At 30.7% G+C, this 13,407-nt stretch overlaps 1 protein-coding gene across 1 annotated transcript in view; it reads left to right on the top strand.

Moving 5' to 3' along the window:
• The window catches only part of LOC106467009 (nuclear pore complex protein Nup160-like), a 63,589-nt gene that overhangs the window by 42,849 nt on the left and 7,333 nt on the right, over positions 1–13,407 (top strand). The window contains exons 19-27 of the mRNA XM_022395094.1: positions 1,726–1,882; positions 2,904–2,973; positions 3,455–3,676; positions 4,267–4,362; positions 7,435–7,529; positions 8,264–8,466; positions 10,732–10,895; positions 11,840–11,909; positions 12,681–12,921. Coding sequence (XP_022250802.1) covers positions 1,726–1,882; positions 2,904–2,973; positions 3,455–3,676; positions 4,267–4,362; positions 7,435–7,529; positions 8,264–8,466; positions 10,732–10,895; positions 11,840–11,909; positions 12,681–12,921 — 1,318 coding nt within the window. The remainder of the gene's footprint in view (positions 1–1,725; positions 1,883–2,903; positions 2,974–3,454; positions 3,677–4,266; positions 4,363–7,434; positions 7,530–8,263; positions 8,467–10,731; positions 10,896–11,839; positions 11,910–12,680; positions 12,922–13,407) is intronic.

Below are 13,407 nucleotides of genomic sequence, written 5' to 3'. Positions count from 1 at the left end.
TTTTTTATGTGGTTGCGAGATCGGTCAAATCTACCGAACCCGTACAGAGATTAATTACTGAAAATAACAAATAAAATATAAAGTTGTTTCTTAAGAAATGTTTGATAACAATCTGGACATTATAAAGATTTTGCATATGAAATTTGAAAATTTTCTGATGCACGAAAGTATTTTTAATCTTAAAATGAATATTAGTTTGCATGACAGATAGGCAACATGAAAAAAAAGACAAGAAAAACTTTACATTACAAACCTTAAGACTTAATAAAAAATTATATATGAAAGCATTATAATGTTTACTGATAATCTGCCAAATTCACTAACATTTGCTTACTAATTTAAAAGTTATAGCATGAAAACTATAACAAGCATAAAATTGTTACGAGGTCAGTCCTAGGGAACTAGCCTGTGCTGAAAGAAAAATATGATGATTATACCATAAAATGAAAATGCACTGTTGAAAAGTCATAGTTAAAAACTTCTAAACTATTTAATATGTAATTGAAGTTTCCATCTTTAACCTACACAATAATATCTAGAAATTACTCTCACTTTTATGGCATGTAGAATATGACAATAAATCTTTGTTTGTATTTTAGAAATAAATGTCTGTTTTTATCTATTTCAATTGTTTATTGGAAATTATAGAAAAAACATTCAAGAAATTAATGTTAACAAGATAGATTGTTAGGTTATGGGACCAGTGAGATCATGTAAGTTTGGTATAATTGATAGAATTAGTAACTAAGGTAAGTAAGTTATATGTACATATTTACTTTATAGTTAAAATTCTGAGTGTGACTGCACAAAATTAGTGTGTTACCTTATTAGCAACTGTCCTTTCACAAGCTTTTTTCTGTGTTATAGTTTGATCACATACAAAATACTAGATTTGTCTGTTTAAGGTTATGGCCATTCATCATATCCTAGTTTCTAAGATGATGCAGTTTGAAGTTTGTTTCAAAGTTGTGGAATTTAATGTTATAATCAGCTTTGAATGTTCGAAACTAATATTGTTAAGTACATATGTTACACTTGAGCTACAAAAAACAGTTTTAGCTTTAGTTTCGAGATTGGGTGTTCCAAAGTTGGTATAAAAAGTTATATATGAGTAACTGAAATGCTTGTAGAAAAAGTTAAGAAGTATTGAGGGATTTGTATTTGTGGTGGTGATCTTAAATTCGTCTCATAGCAAGAAGCTTTACTGCTGCAAGAAACTACACATTTGGACCAACTAGAGCTTTTTATTGTTTGTCTATTGTATTCAGAAAATGTTTCATAAGTGCTTTGCTAGTTATATAATCTTATGTATACATGACAGACCTGAACTTGAGGTATTATTGTACATGTCTTTTTAGTGTTGACTTTAAGAGCCTCAGGTTTCCTTTATCTTCCTTTTTTGATTTTTAACACTTCTGTTATTCTTTTATCTTAATCCTAATCTTCAGAACCACAGATTTTCTTTTTGTATATCCTTGGTTTTTAACACTTTAGGTCTTCTTAGTTTTAAATCCTAATTTTCAGAACCACATATTTTCATCGTGTATACTCTTGGTTTTTAAAACTTCAGATCTTCTTGGTTTTAAATCCTGACCTTCAAGTTTACCTGATGCACTTCATTGTTAGAGCTTTTGTTACTGTGAGTAACAAAAAAATAATACAAATTTTTCAATTAAAATTAAACCTGAACATAAGGAAGATGATTATTTTAATGTTGTGTTCCAGGTGTTCCTGAAGCTAAAACTATTATAGAGTTGTTTCTGAGGGAGCAGGGAGGAACTCAGGCTCGGCAGATGTTGGCTAAGCAGCAGTTTCCTGAAGAAAACCCTACTGTTTGGGGTTCCTTGTTACCAATGTTAGTGGAGAATCTAGCCTGCCTTATGTATCCTTAAGAGTATAGTAACATATTACATTACCTAGGTATGTTCATGAATTGGTGTGACATAACATACAGTTTCTTTCTCAGACATAACTTCTAAGCAACTTGAGATTTTAGAAAGTAGGTATAAAAAATGTACTGATTTCACTAATATCAAAATCATATTCAAAAAGTATTTAATTACACACTTTTAAATAAGCTACTATGCTTTTATTGGTGATTTGTAATAAATTAGAAGGTTGTATGAAGAAAAAAAAATTATACAGGTATGATAAAGTTGTTTAGGTCTCTAAGCCCCACCATGTATTGGGTATAAAAGAAAATTTACAACATTATAAGATACATTTCTCACTTATTAACCTATAAAATGGACTTCTTATCCATTAGGCTGTGATTTTCAAATACTGTATTTAAATATTTAATAAGAATTTTTGAGAATAAAAACAAATTAATATATTTTTTGCCCATTAAAAGTTAAAGGGGGAAATGGTGTGGTATGTTATTATTTACCAAACTTGGAAAGTTCTTGAAGGTTTGGTTTAATAATGTGGCAATGAATATTTAAGATAATTTTTTATTAAGTTCATTATTAGAGGAAAAAACTTGTAAAATGTTTGAATTATTATAAGAATAAACACTGTAAGTGTTTCATGGATGGATAATTATTGATTTATCACAGATAATGTAAAACTAAACTGTTTATCGATAATGAAATGTGTGTTGACTACAGGTTAACACCCGTTCAACAACATTGAAGCTAACTTTGTGTGATAGTGGTTTAAAAACTTTGTTGGAAATTAAAGCTTTAACCACAATTTGATTGTATTGAGACATTTGAAATATGTAATCAAATTTTGATGGTATTGAATTAAAATGTTTCACCACATTTGGTGATAATGAAACATTTAAGATGTTTAACCACATTTTGAGTTTCTTGAAATATTAATTAACATTTTGGTTATTAAAACATTTAAGAAACTAGCAGTTGTAGTCAAGTTGCTTGTTGACTTAACTCATTCACTAGATGGCCAATCAGCACAAACTTTTTCTTCCCTGAATTCCTTCTCACTCATTGTCAGTACTTGCCTCTGCAGGTAAGTATGCTGCTTTTAAGCACTTTCTTGTGAATTAACTGTATTTAATAGGCAAATAGTTGTTGTGTGTTCTGGTTTGTATGAGCTATAAGAAAGATTATGAATAATTTTTAAATGATAGAATTTTAGGAGTGGGAGATAACAAACAGTATTTACAATTTTTTTTTCCTACTGTGAAAGCAATGAAGCTGTGTAATATATTTTCAATAAGTGTAAATAATAAATCCATTACTCATAAGATAAAAAAATGTGTTGTTTATATATAAAAAAATAGATATACTGCTTTATCTTCTTAAAATTTGTATCTTTGATGTTCAACTTTGAAATTTATATGAATAAAATATATAGAAGTGTATTTCATGCACCCCCTCTTCAAAATTTTTAGTTTTAAATTAGTTGATTATTGGTGTTAAAAGAGTTTTGATTTGAATATAATTTGTTAACAGGAGTAAAGACTCTCAGTGCTAACTTTTGTCCACAGGAATATGTCCGTCTTCTCCAAGGTTGGTGTGAGTGGAACAACTGCTCTCGTCAGTTTCTCCTTGCTAACTGCTACCTGAATATGGGGGAGCCATTAAAAGCTGTTGACCTTTTCAGTCAAGCCTCGGAGGGTGTTGCACGTGAAGACTTTTTGAGATATAAACTACTACAGGCATCTGAAGATGCTAGTACTGAAAGTTTGGTTGTCCAGTACTACCTGAAAGTGAGTAGCTAATACTGATGGATTGCAAGTATCTTGTAATGTTTTTGAGATATAAATTACTACAGGCATCTGAAGATGCTAGTACTGAAAGTGTGGTTGTCCAGTACTACCTGAAAGTAAGTAGCTAATACTGATGGATTGCAAGTATCTTGTAATGTTTTTGAGATACAAATTACTACAGGCATCTGAAGATGCTAGTACTGAAAGTGTGGTTGTCCAGTACTACCTGAAAGTGAGTAGCTAATACTGATGGATTGCAAGTATCTTGTAATGTTTTTCTCTTGCCATTGAGACAGAACATATTTGTTGCATTTAAACATAAACATGCCTCATAAATAAACACTGTTATACCATAGTAACAGAACAGCTACCTTAATGATTTTTTTATTTGTTTCTAAGCTGTTTTGATCAATGTTCTTGTACTAAATTTAATTTTTCAATTAAAGCAGCCTTAGTTAAAGGAATTGTGACTTTATCATTATGTATATATTTCATTTTGATGTACCTCTAAGCCATGTATTATGAGCATACAAAATAACATTGTGGAACTTAAGGATTAAACAGTTTGAAAATATATTTGTTGCTTTCAGGTTGTTCAGCTGCTTGAATGTTTCGGTCTGTATGACTGTATTGTTACCATAGCAACAAATGCTCTCACTGCTGCTGAGAAGGATGATCCAAACATTGTAGGTTTCTGTTGTTTATTATTTTTAACAAACTAAAAGGAGATTTCTTCATGAATATATTGAGTATTTGTTTTGAATAGTCCGTGTGCAAAGTGATTTTAATCTTAATATGAAAATCACTTTTCTTCATCTCAAAAATCTTAAATTTAATTTATGTGATCTCTAAAACCTCTGTTTGTTTTCAGTAAAACTTTTTATGTTATCTGTTATTTTCTCTACTCTAACTCTACACAAGGTTGGTCAATCTGACCGACCTCTTAGCCACCAAAAAAAAATCAAAATAAGTCTAAATTATCATTTTTTTCTTTCTAGAATGATTTCAAATTGTAACATGAAACCACATTTGTTTATCCTAAGTAGCTTTAAACTCTTAATATTATACATCTATTTATACTTAAATTTTATAGTTTTAGTGCCCTTTGTGTCAAACTACTATTCACATCATTATAAGTTGTAAATTACTTGGGAAACGTGCAGCTCACATTATGCTATTGAATTACATTACCCTTCAGCTACTCGCATGCATGCCTCATGAAACATTTTTGTTGTATTATTATTATTTATTTTACCTAATCTAACCTTAAATAACCTAAAGAGATCCCTGTTTTTACATTTTAGTTACTTTAATAATAATAAATAAAGAATAAACATAATAAACAAGAGATAAAGTACTTACCCAGGTCTTCTTTTTTTTTGTCGACTGTCGATGACACTTAATCCTACTTTTTTATACTTTTGGCAGAATTTACTAAATATTTTTATTTAATTATATAATGCACCAAAGAACATAGAATAGTAATATGCAAAAATCAGACAATTTCCTCTAACTATCACAATTTTTATGGCTTTCTAACCATGGGACAAGAGTCATTACAAATTCATCCAAGCGAGTCATTATCTTTCCCATGGGAACAAAGCTTGTACTAACAGAGAAACTGATAATTTTCTGTTCAAAACACAATGTAATATAATACATCATTTGATAGATGAAAACCGTGGCCTTTTACTGGTTATGGATAATATTGAATTAAACATAAAAGAGATTTATAGTAAATAATTTGTTAAATTTCATACTTATTGAATGGGTGGTTAATAAAATAGAGAAGAGAGGATACCTAGAGAAATAGTGTCACCTTTCTCACAATTGGGGGAAATTCAGAATTTTTTAGAATATTGCCTCATATAATTAAGATCTTAAAACTTGTATACTATTAAGATATGGATTATTAGGTACTTTTTTATGCTGTACTAATTGGTATAATATAAAAGTAATTTAATAAAATTTGTAATATAAGCCACTAAAACCTCGTGACATGTGCAGTACACGATGCCCTGGCAGAGAGGGTTAAGAAGTGAGGGGATGAACTGTCATAGAGTGTCTTTAGTTGTTAGATAAAATCTAGGTTATTGTGATAAAAAATATATATATCAAAAACTGGATGTCAAATTGAAATCAGATTACAGGAAAATAGGTGGAGTTCACCCTAGCCTCCTGGATCCAAGGCCACCACCAACTAAGACAAAAATAATACAAAAACTAGATGTCACATTGAAAAAAACCTATGTTTCCAACTATGTCACTATGATAACAATATTTTAGTAATTTCTGATGAACCTGTTATAATTTTTCATTAACATGTTCTTATGGCTTGTTCTCTCATAAATACGTGCTAGATCATTTAAGGAAAAAAAAATTCACTGTAATTAATTTATGTTTGTTATAAATATTAGAATTAGAATTTTATATATTATTTACTCGCTGATTGTGTTTGTCTGTTGTTTAAGCTGTAGTTAATAAATGGAATCGAATTGTGTTCGACTTGTTTATGAAATTCATCTTTGATAATCCCCAGGCCTCCATGTCCTTTATCTGACTCTGATTCGGAGGTATGATTTTTGACTGTTACACATTCTGTAGTTACATAAAAATGGGTTGTTATGATGATGCTATATTTCTACAATTTGTTACCATAGTAATGGTACCAGACAAATATTGTTGATTTCTGCATATATTGCAAAACTTTTACAGGTTGTCCATAGTTATTAGATTTCTATGGTTGCATTATATTTTTACTGATGTTAGGCATATATTCTTGACTGATGATATTTTTACTGGTGAAACTGTGGTTGTAGTCAATGAAATATGTGTACAAATGTACATGTCTTGACTTTCCTTAGTTCCGTAATTAAGAGTAGTTTGTATGAACAAAATGTAAATCAAAAGAAATATCTCAAGGTGAGGCAACAGTACATGATTATTGAAGGCTGGCTGGTGGAATACAATGATAACTCGCAAAGACTACCCTCCAATTTTGAGGCATGAGGTTTATTTTCTTTTTTTGTGATTTTCAAAAGTTCTTGTGTACGTGGTACCACAGGTTGGGAACCACTGCTTTATAACATACTGGTTCAACTGATCAAGTGTACAACTTTTTATCGAGTGTCCTTGAAGAAAATTGTTTTTTTCCCCCAGTGAATTTCCTCATAAGAAATGACCAAGCTTGTTTAGTGAAATGTTCTGTATTTTCATACCTCTTTTAGGGTCAAATGTGGACCAGTGGTTAACATGCCAGATTGAACCTGCAGGTCCATTATTCATGATCCATTACGAGGAAAAAAAAATACCAAAAATCTTGTTCTGTATTTGGGGATTTGGATGCAATCTAGTGATGACAGTCAAATCCTACTATTTGGTACTTTTCATCTAGTGTATTAGTTCAAAATTAGAATCAACTAGTGCAGATAGCGCTTCAGTAGCTTTTGCACAGATATTTGAAAAACAAACATATTTGATATACTTAATCGCACATATCTTGTAACATATTTCAGTTTCATTTCTTGAATTTTGAGTAAAATATGTTCAGTAGAGTTGAATTTACTTTTCACTAATGTGATTTAGTAATGTACTTTAACAAGCATTTTATATTTTAAAGTATAGTGTATAATGTTAACAAGTGATAAATTCTTATACATAATGTGTTAAAAATAATGGGAAAATTTTAAGTAATTTGTATTGTTCAATCATTTTTGATGCAGGGCGATATTTATCTGTGTGTTTTTATTTTTTATTAGCCAACACTGTGGTCTCTGATATTTAAATACCAGTTGGAATTAGGACGGAATGAAGAAGCTTACACTGCCATGACCTCTAACCCTGATATATCGAGGTTAGCATTAAAAAAAATAATAACAGATCAATTGTGATTATATTAACCATCAAATCTCTTTAATCTTGCTTAAGCATAAAGTCTCCCGGTGGAACATTGTAAGTATATGGACTTAGAGTGCTAAAATCTGGGATTTGATTCCTCACGGTGAACACAGCATATAACCCAATGTAGCTTTGTTCTCAAACAAATACTTAAGCATAAAATATGTATTTAGGATAATTTAACTTTTTATTATTTTCATTTGATAGACTGACTTGACTGAATGTGGGATTAGATATCACCTAATATTTTACATGCTAATTATTACATAAAAATGGGTTGTTATGGTGAAGCTATATTTCTACAACTTGTTGAGTTATGAAACTTTTATAGGTTGTCTGTAGTTATTAGTTTGCTAGAGAAAGAAAGAAAGTGCAGATACACGAATTTTAAAAGTAGTTTCTTTGTTCTGGCATGGATGTCATGCTATAAATTAAGTAAATGGCCACTGTGTCATGCTAAATTAAGCAGCATGCAAACTGATAATGTGTTAACAACAAAGTTGCATGAGAGCTCAGTAGGTTTAAGAACAGTTGTCATGTTTTATTTAAAATATTTTTCAACTAAGAAAATGTCCAGCTGTACTTAAAAAGAATTTGCTGTTGAAGGTTAGGCTTAAGGGAGGTTTCAGGAGTAATGTAAACTATTTTTTCTAATTAGCGTGGGAATTATTTCACTGTTTTTCATTCCAGGAGGAAAGACTGCTTGCGTCAATTTCTTGTGGTGTTATGTGAACGAAAACAATTAAAGGCACTTGTGGAATTCCCATACATTGATATGCAGGAAGACCTGATAACCATATTGGAATCTCGGGCTAGAGCATCTGATCTTTTGGCTCATAACTATTATGATCTTTTGTATTCCTTCCATATTCAGTGTAACAATTTCAGAAGAGGTAGGTTCTTATATATATGAAAAGACATTCTCACTTTGTGAATTATTGTGGAGATGAAGATATGAACTTAACTCTTGAATATTTTTTATCCATCGGTTTAACTTTGAAATTTTTCTTTATGATATAAATATGTACCAAGATGATTCTGATTCTTTAACTCTTTCAGCATGGACTCGGTTCATGGGACCAACCTTGTAATCATTTTGTGCTTGTTATAGTTTTTATCATATTTTTTTATTAAGTCTTAAGGTTTGTAAAGCAAAGTTTTTCTCATGCCTTTTTTTTTTCTTTTTACATGTTGCCTATCTAACTCGCAAAGTAATTTTAATTTTAAGATTAAAAATAATTTTATGGATCAGAAAAATTTCAAATTTCACATGTGAAATTTTTATAATGTCCAGATAGTTATCAAATGTTTCTTAAGAACAAACTTTAAATTTTATCTGTTATTTTTCAGTAATTAATCTCTGTACAGGTTCAGTAGATTTGATCATTCTTGTAATCACCATAAAAAATTAGGAAATAAATATAACTTATGCCTCTTTCATTCTAGAATGAACACAAACTATAACAAGAAAACATAAATGTTTAAACTAAATAGTATAAATCTCATAACATTATACATTTATATATATTTACTAAATTGACCTTTCAGCCATGCCTGGCTAAAAATACAGAAGTTACAATTATGTGGCACATGTGCACTCATGTTACCATATCCAATAACATAAAACTGACCTTTGCTCTGTACAAAGTAACTTGCCATGGCTGTTTTAGTAGACTAGTATTTTGTAAAATACAGTCACATTTCAATTATTATACATTATATATGTATGTAGATTATTACTATTTTGAAATACGTTCTTAAACATATTTTTCTTAAAACATAGAACACTAAATAAAGAAGTAAAACCGAGAAAGCCACTAGGGGACATTCTGAGCTTCTGACTGGTTATTCATGTCATATATAGAAGTAAGCGTATATAAGGGAGTGTTTCCAAAAATGAAAAGAGATGGACGGAGTGCCACTGTGTTTGATTTATTATATGAGCAATATCTTAGCAAATAAAAAAGATATGAGCTCTTGTTTTATATTCTAGCTTGTCAATATCAGTAATTTGAGTTTCTAATTCATATGAAACTATAATCTTAGTATTTTGACTTCACAAACATCTAATTTGAACCAGTGCTGTATTTAACATACCACATGACACACAAAAATCGATGTTTATCTGTTTTTTAATATTTGCTTTTAAATTAAGAAATTGAGTAATATAATAGTACTAAAATTTGAATTATAATCTACAGTTTGATACCAAAGTTATTGACATAAATTCATGTTCAATAAAATTTTGAATGCATGTCAACAAATGAGATGACACAGCCTTTCAACCGTGACCCGTCTCGAAAGGGTTAATACCCAAACAAAGACAATAGTATGGAGCCAGATAAGATTTTTTTTCTCTCCATTGATGGTGATAAGCCTGAGGCTTTTGACATTTGTATAGGTTGTAGTGTACTTTTGTTGTAGTGTTATTGACTAAAGTTTCACAAACTAAAATTAACAATTGTTGAAAGTAGGTCCATGCTGCTCATAGTCTTTAGAAGATGGTAGACACACTGTTTTTACCATTTAGGAGGTGATTAAACACACACTGTTTTTACCACTTAGGATATAGTAGACATGCACTGTTTTTATTCTTTAGGAGGTGGTAGACATATAGTTTTTACCATTTAGGATACAGTAGACACAAACACTTTTTACATAATCAACTCCTAAATGGTAAAAACAGTGTATGTTTAATCACCTCCTAAATGGTAAAAAAAGCTTCGACCTAACCATATCCTAAAGGACACGCACTATTTTTACCATTTAGGAGGTGATTAGACACGCACTATTTTTACCATTTAGGAGGTGATTAGAGACAAGCTGTTTTTACACTTTAAGAGGTGGTAGACAATTTTTACCAATTAGGATACAGTAGACACAAATTGTTTTTACCCTTTAGGATACTGTAAATGCAAATTGTTTTTTACACTTTAGGATACAGTAGACACATTATTTTTGAACTTAAGGATATGGTAGACATACTGATTTTACACTTTGCAGTTGATACAGATTGTTTTTACTCTTTAGGATACGTTGGACACAAGAGAAGGTAGAAACCTCGTTAGTAAACATAGGTTTTTACTCCCGGTACAACTGAAAGTTGCTGCTGTTAGCTGTATAAAAAAGTGTTAATGTTAGTGCTTTGTTTTCCTCAGGTGCAAGCACTATGTATGAATATGCTATGCGATTGGGTCGAGAAGTGGTAGGAACTCAGGCTCTCATGAAACAGGCATGGTGCTATCTCACAGCCTTAAGTTGTCTCCGACTGGTTGACCCGAAGTTTGCTTGGATTGTGAAACCTGTTCCTTCTAACAAGCTTGTAAGTGTTTAATATTTGATCAGTTAGGGGGAGTGGCTCTAAATGTGGAATTTAGATTTTGTCATATAGATTGTGTATCTTGCTATGATATGTTTTATATTTAAACAACTGCATGACCCAAAGTTTGCTTGGATTGTGAAATCTGTGCCTTCTAACTAGCTTGTGCTGAGCATTTTCCTAATGTTTTTATGTTGCTGTTCTAATTAAAGTTTTGTAGGACATTCTGACGTGAGATTGAATCCATCTTTACATGTAAAAAACAAAATATGTTATTGATTAGTAAAATAGACGTGTATAACAATATGTCAACCACACTGTATCTGCCATTTCTGGTGTCAACAAGGATTTTTTGCCTGTTACCACAGCTATTCAGGCCGGCTGGGATACAGTAGTAGATGAAATACTATTTATATTAGTAGATTGCCTAACAGCAATTGTTATAGTGTTAACTGGATTAAGTTGGGGAAATGTTTTTTTTTTTATGTCACAATACATCAGGGTAGAGATCTTTTACATTATATTACATATTTATTATTGATTGTCATTTTCTTGAATTAACCTGCTTATCAGTCTGAAGAACTGGTGAATATATTAAAGAAAGAACTTGGATAAAGGTATAAGATTTTCAAAAACGTTTGTCAAGTGTAGTAATGCATTCCATCATGATACTGTCATAACTTTCAAGATTTCTACTAAAAAAAGAGAAAACTATGTATTCTAATTGTAAGTAAGTAGTGACAGAGCCTGCAACATATAATATGAATGTGTGATTGTTTTATGGTGCTTGGTTTGTAAGGTGATCTTTCAAACATTGTGTGTTATGTAAGCAGATAATAGTGAAGTTAAAAACTAGTTATTATAATATTGAAATTAATAAATAATACAGCAATAACAAATCTATACCCTAACAATTTTATAATTATTATTTTTTTTGATAAATGTAGATGGATTCTGAAGCTGCTCATGGGATGTCTCCAAAGAGGACGTCTGATGGTGAAGAAATTCTTAATAAATGTAAGAAGTTTACAGGAAACAAATGCAACTAATAAACATATCTTAAAAGTGTAATTAACATAAAACGAATTCATTCTTCGTGGTCTACCTAAAGTCAATTTCTGTTATGTATCAGTTCACTGGATAAGAGAAATTGAAGCACATGAGGATAATTTGTTTTTTTCATTAAGAGGCTGAAACTTATTTAAATTTAAATAATATTCCTCCATTAATCTTTGCCTGATACTCAAAATAGACCCTTTATGTGTGTGTGTATATATATGTATACACACACACACACATATACTAAGTGTCATTGTGTGGTTACAGTTTTGTTCAAATGTGGGTCTTTTGTTTGAGTAGGTTATTCTGTCATATATACTGTATAATATTTTTGAGTTGGTAAGAATAATGCACTTTAAGGGACATTTTTGGGGGGAGGTTGTTTTCCACAACGGTTGTTCAAGAGGGGTTGCTCCTTTGGGAAGGATAAGCCTTTCTTACCCATGCTGCCTCTGATCAAACATTGGGTTTGTTCTAACTTTAGTATCCATGACTTTGTATTTTTAACTTTACTTGTCGCTATAAGCTTTTAATATCTAATTTAAATCACAACATAGACAGTATCTTCTGTATTATATAAAAATACACAGCACCACAATCAGCCTTCACACCTGTGTTTACACTTAATTAAATGGGTACACGAGTATCTTTTATATTTTCTTCGATATCAGGCTCTGTATTTTATTCTATAAACTAAGACTTACCGAGTGTTTTCCACCACTACAACAGCAATAAAGAGACGTATTGAAGTGTTAGAACTGGCAGACATCAAGCGAGAGTATGATTTAGTCCATTCTCGTCTCCAACTCATTCAGAAGGATCCTAACTCTGTCCATACAGCTGCTGTTCCTCTGTCAGCTAGTGAAACAGTTGCTCTACTTGTTGGAGGAGGATTATTTGATGCTGCTATCCATGTGTGTCAGGCCTTTGATCTTTCCCTTGCTCCTGTGTTTGAAGGCCTTGCATCACGGTAAATTGATATCTTTATTTTGCAATACCAAAATATTTAATAATAACATTCGTTTTATGATGTTGATCTTTTCTATACCAGATAAATCTCTGGTAAATTATTTCTGAAGCTTTCATGTTTTAAAGATTCCAGAATCAAATCATATTTGACATAACTTGCTAAACTCATTTTCTTTTTATGTCTAGTATTTCCAAATGCATCGGTTTACATTTTATGTAAAACCGTTTTAAATAACATATATATTGTTAAATGTTACCAGCCAGCAAACATAATTAACTTGATAGACTTAGAGTTCAGCTAATTAAATAAAATAACAGTTTTTAAAAAAAATTCTCTTGTTTGGTAATAGAAACTTAGACCTAAGGTGTGTTTTATAGAAAGAATGCCAATAGTTTGTCAACAAAAATTTCTCTTGTTTAGTAATAGAAACCTAAGGTGTAAGTGTTTTATAGAAAGAATGCCAATAGTTTGTCAACAAAAATTTCT

Source organism: Limulus polyphemus, unplaced genomic scaffold (assembly GCF_000517525.1).
Source record: "Limulus polyphemus unplaced genomic scaffold, Limulus_polyphemus-2.1.2 Scaffold2459, whole genome shotgun sequence".
In the NCBI taxonomy this organism is placed as follows: domain Eukaryota; kingdom Metazoa; phylum Arthropoda; class Merostomata; order Xiphosura; family Limulidae; genus Limulus; species Limulus polyphemus.
This window is presented reverse-complemented; position numbering and strand designations above follow the sequence as displayed.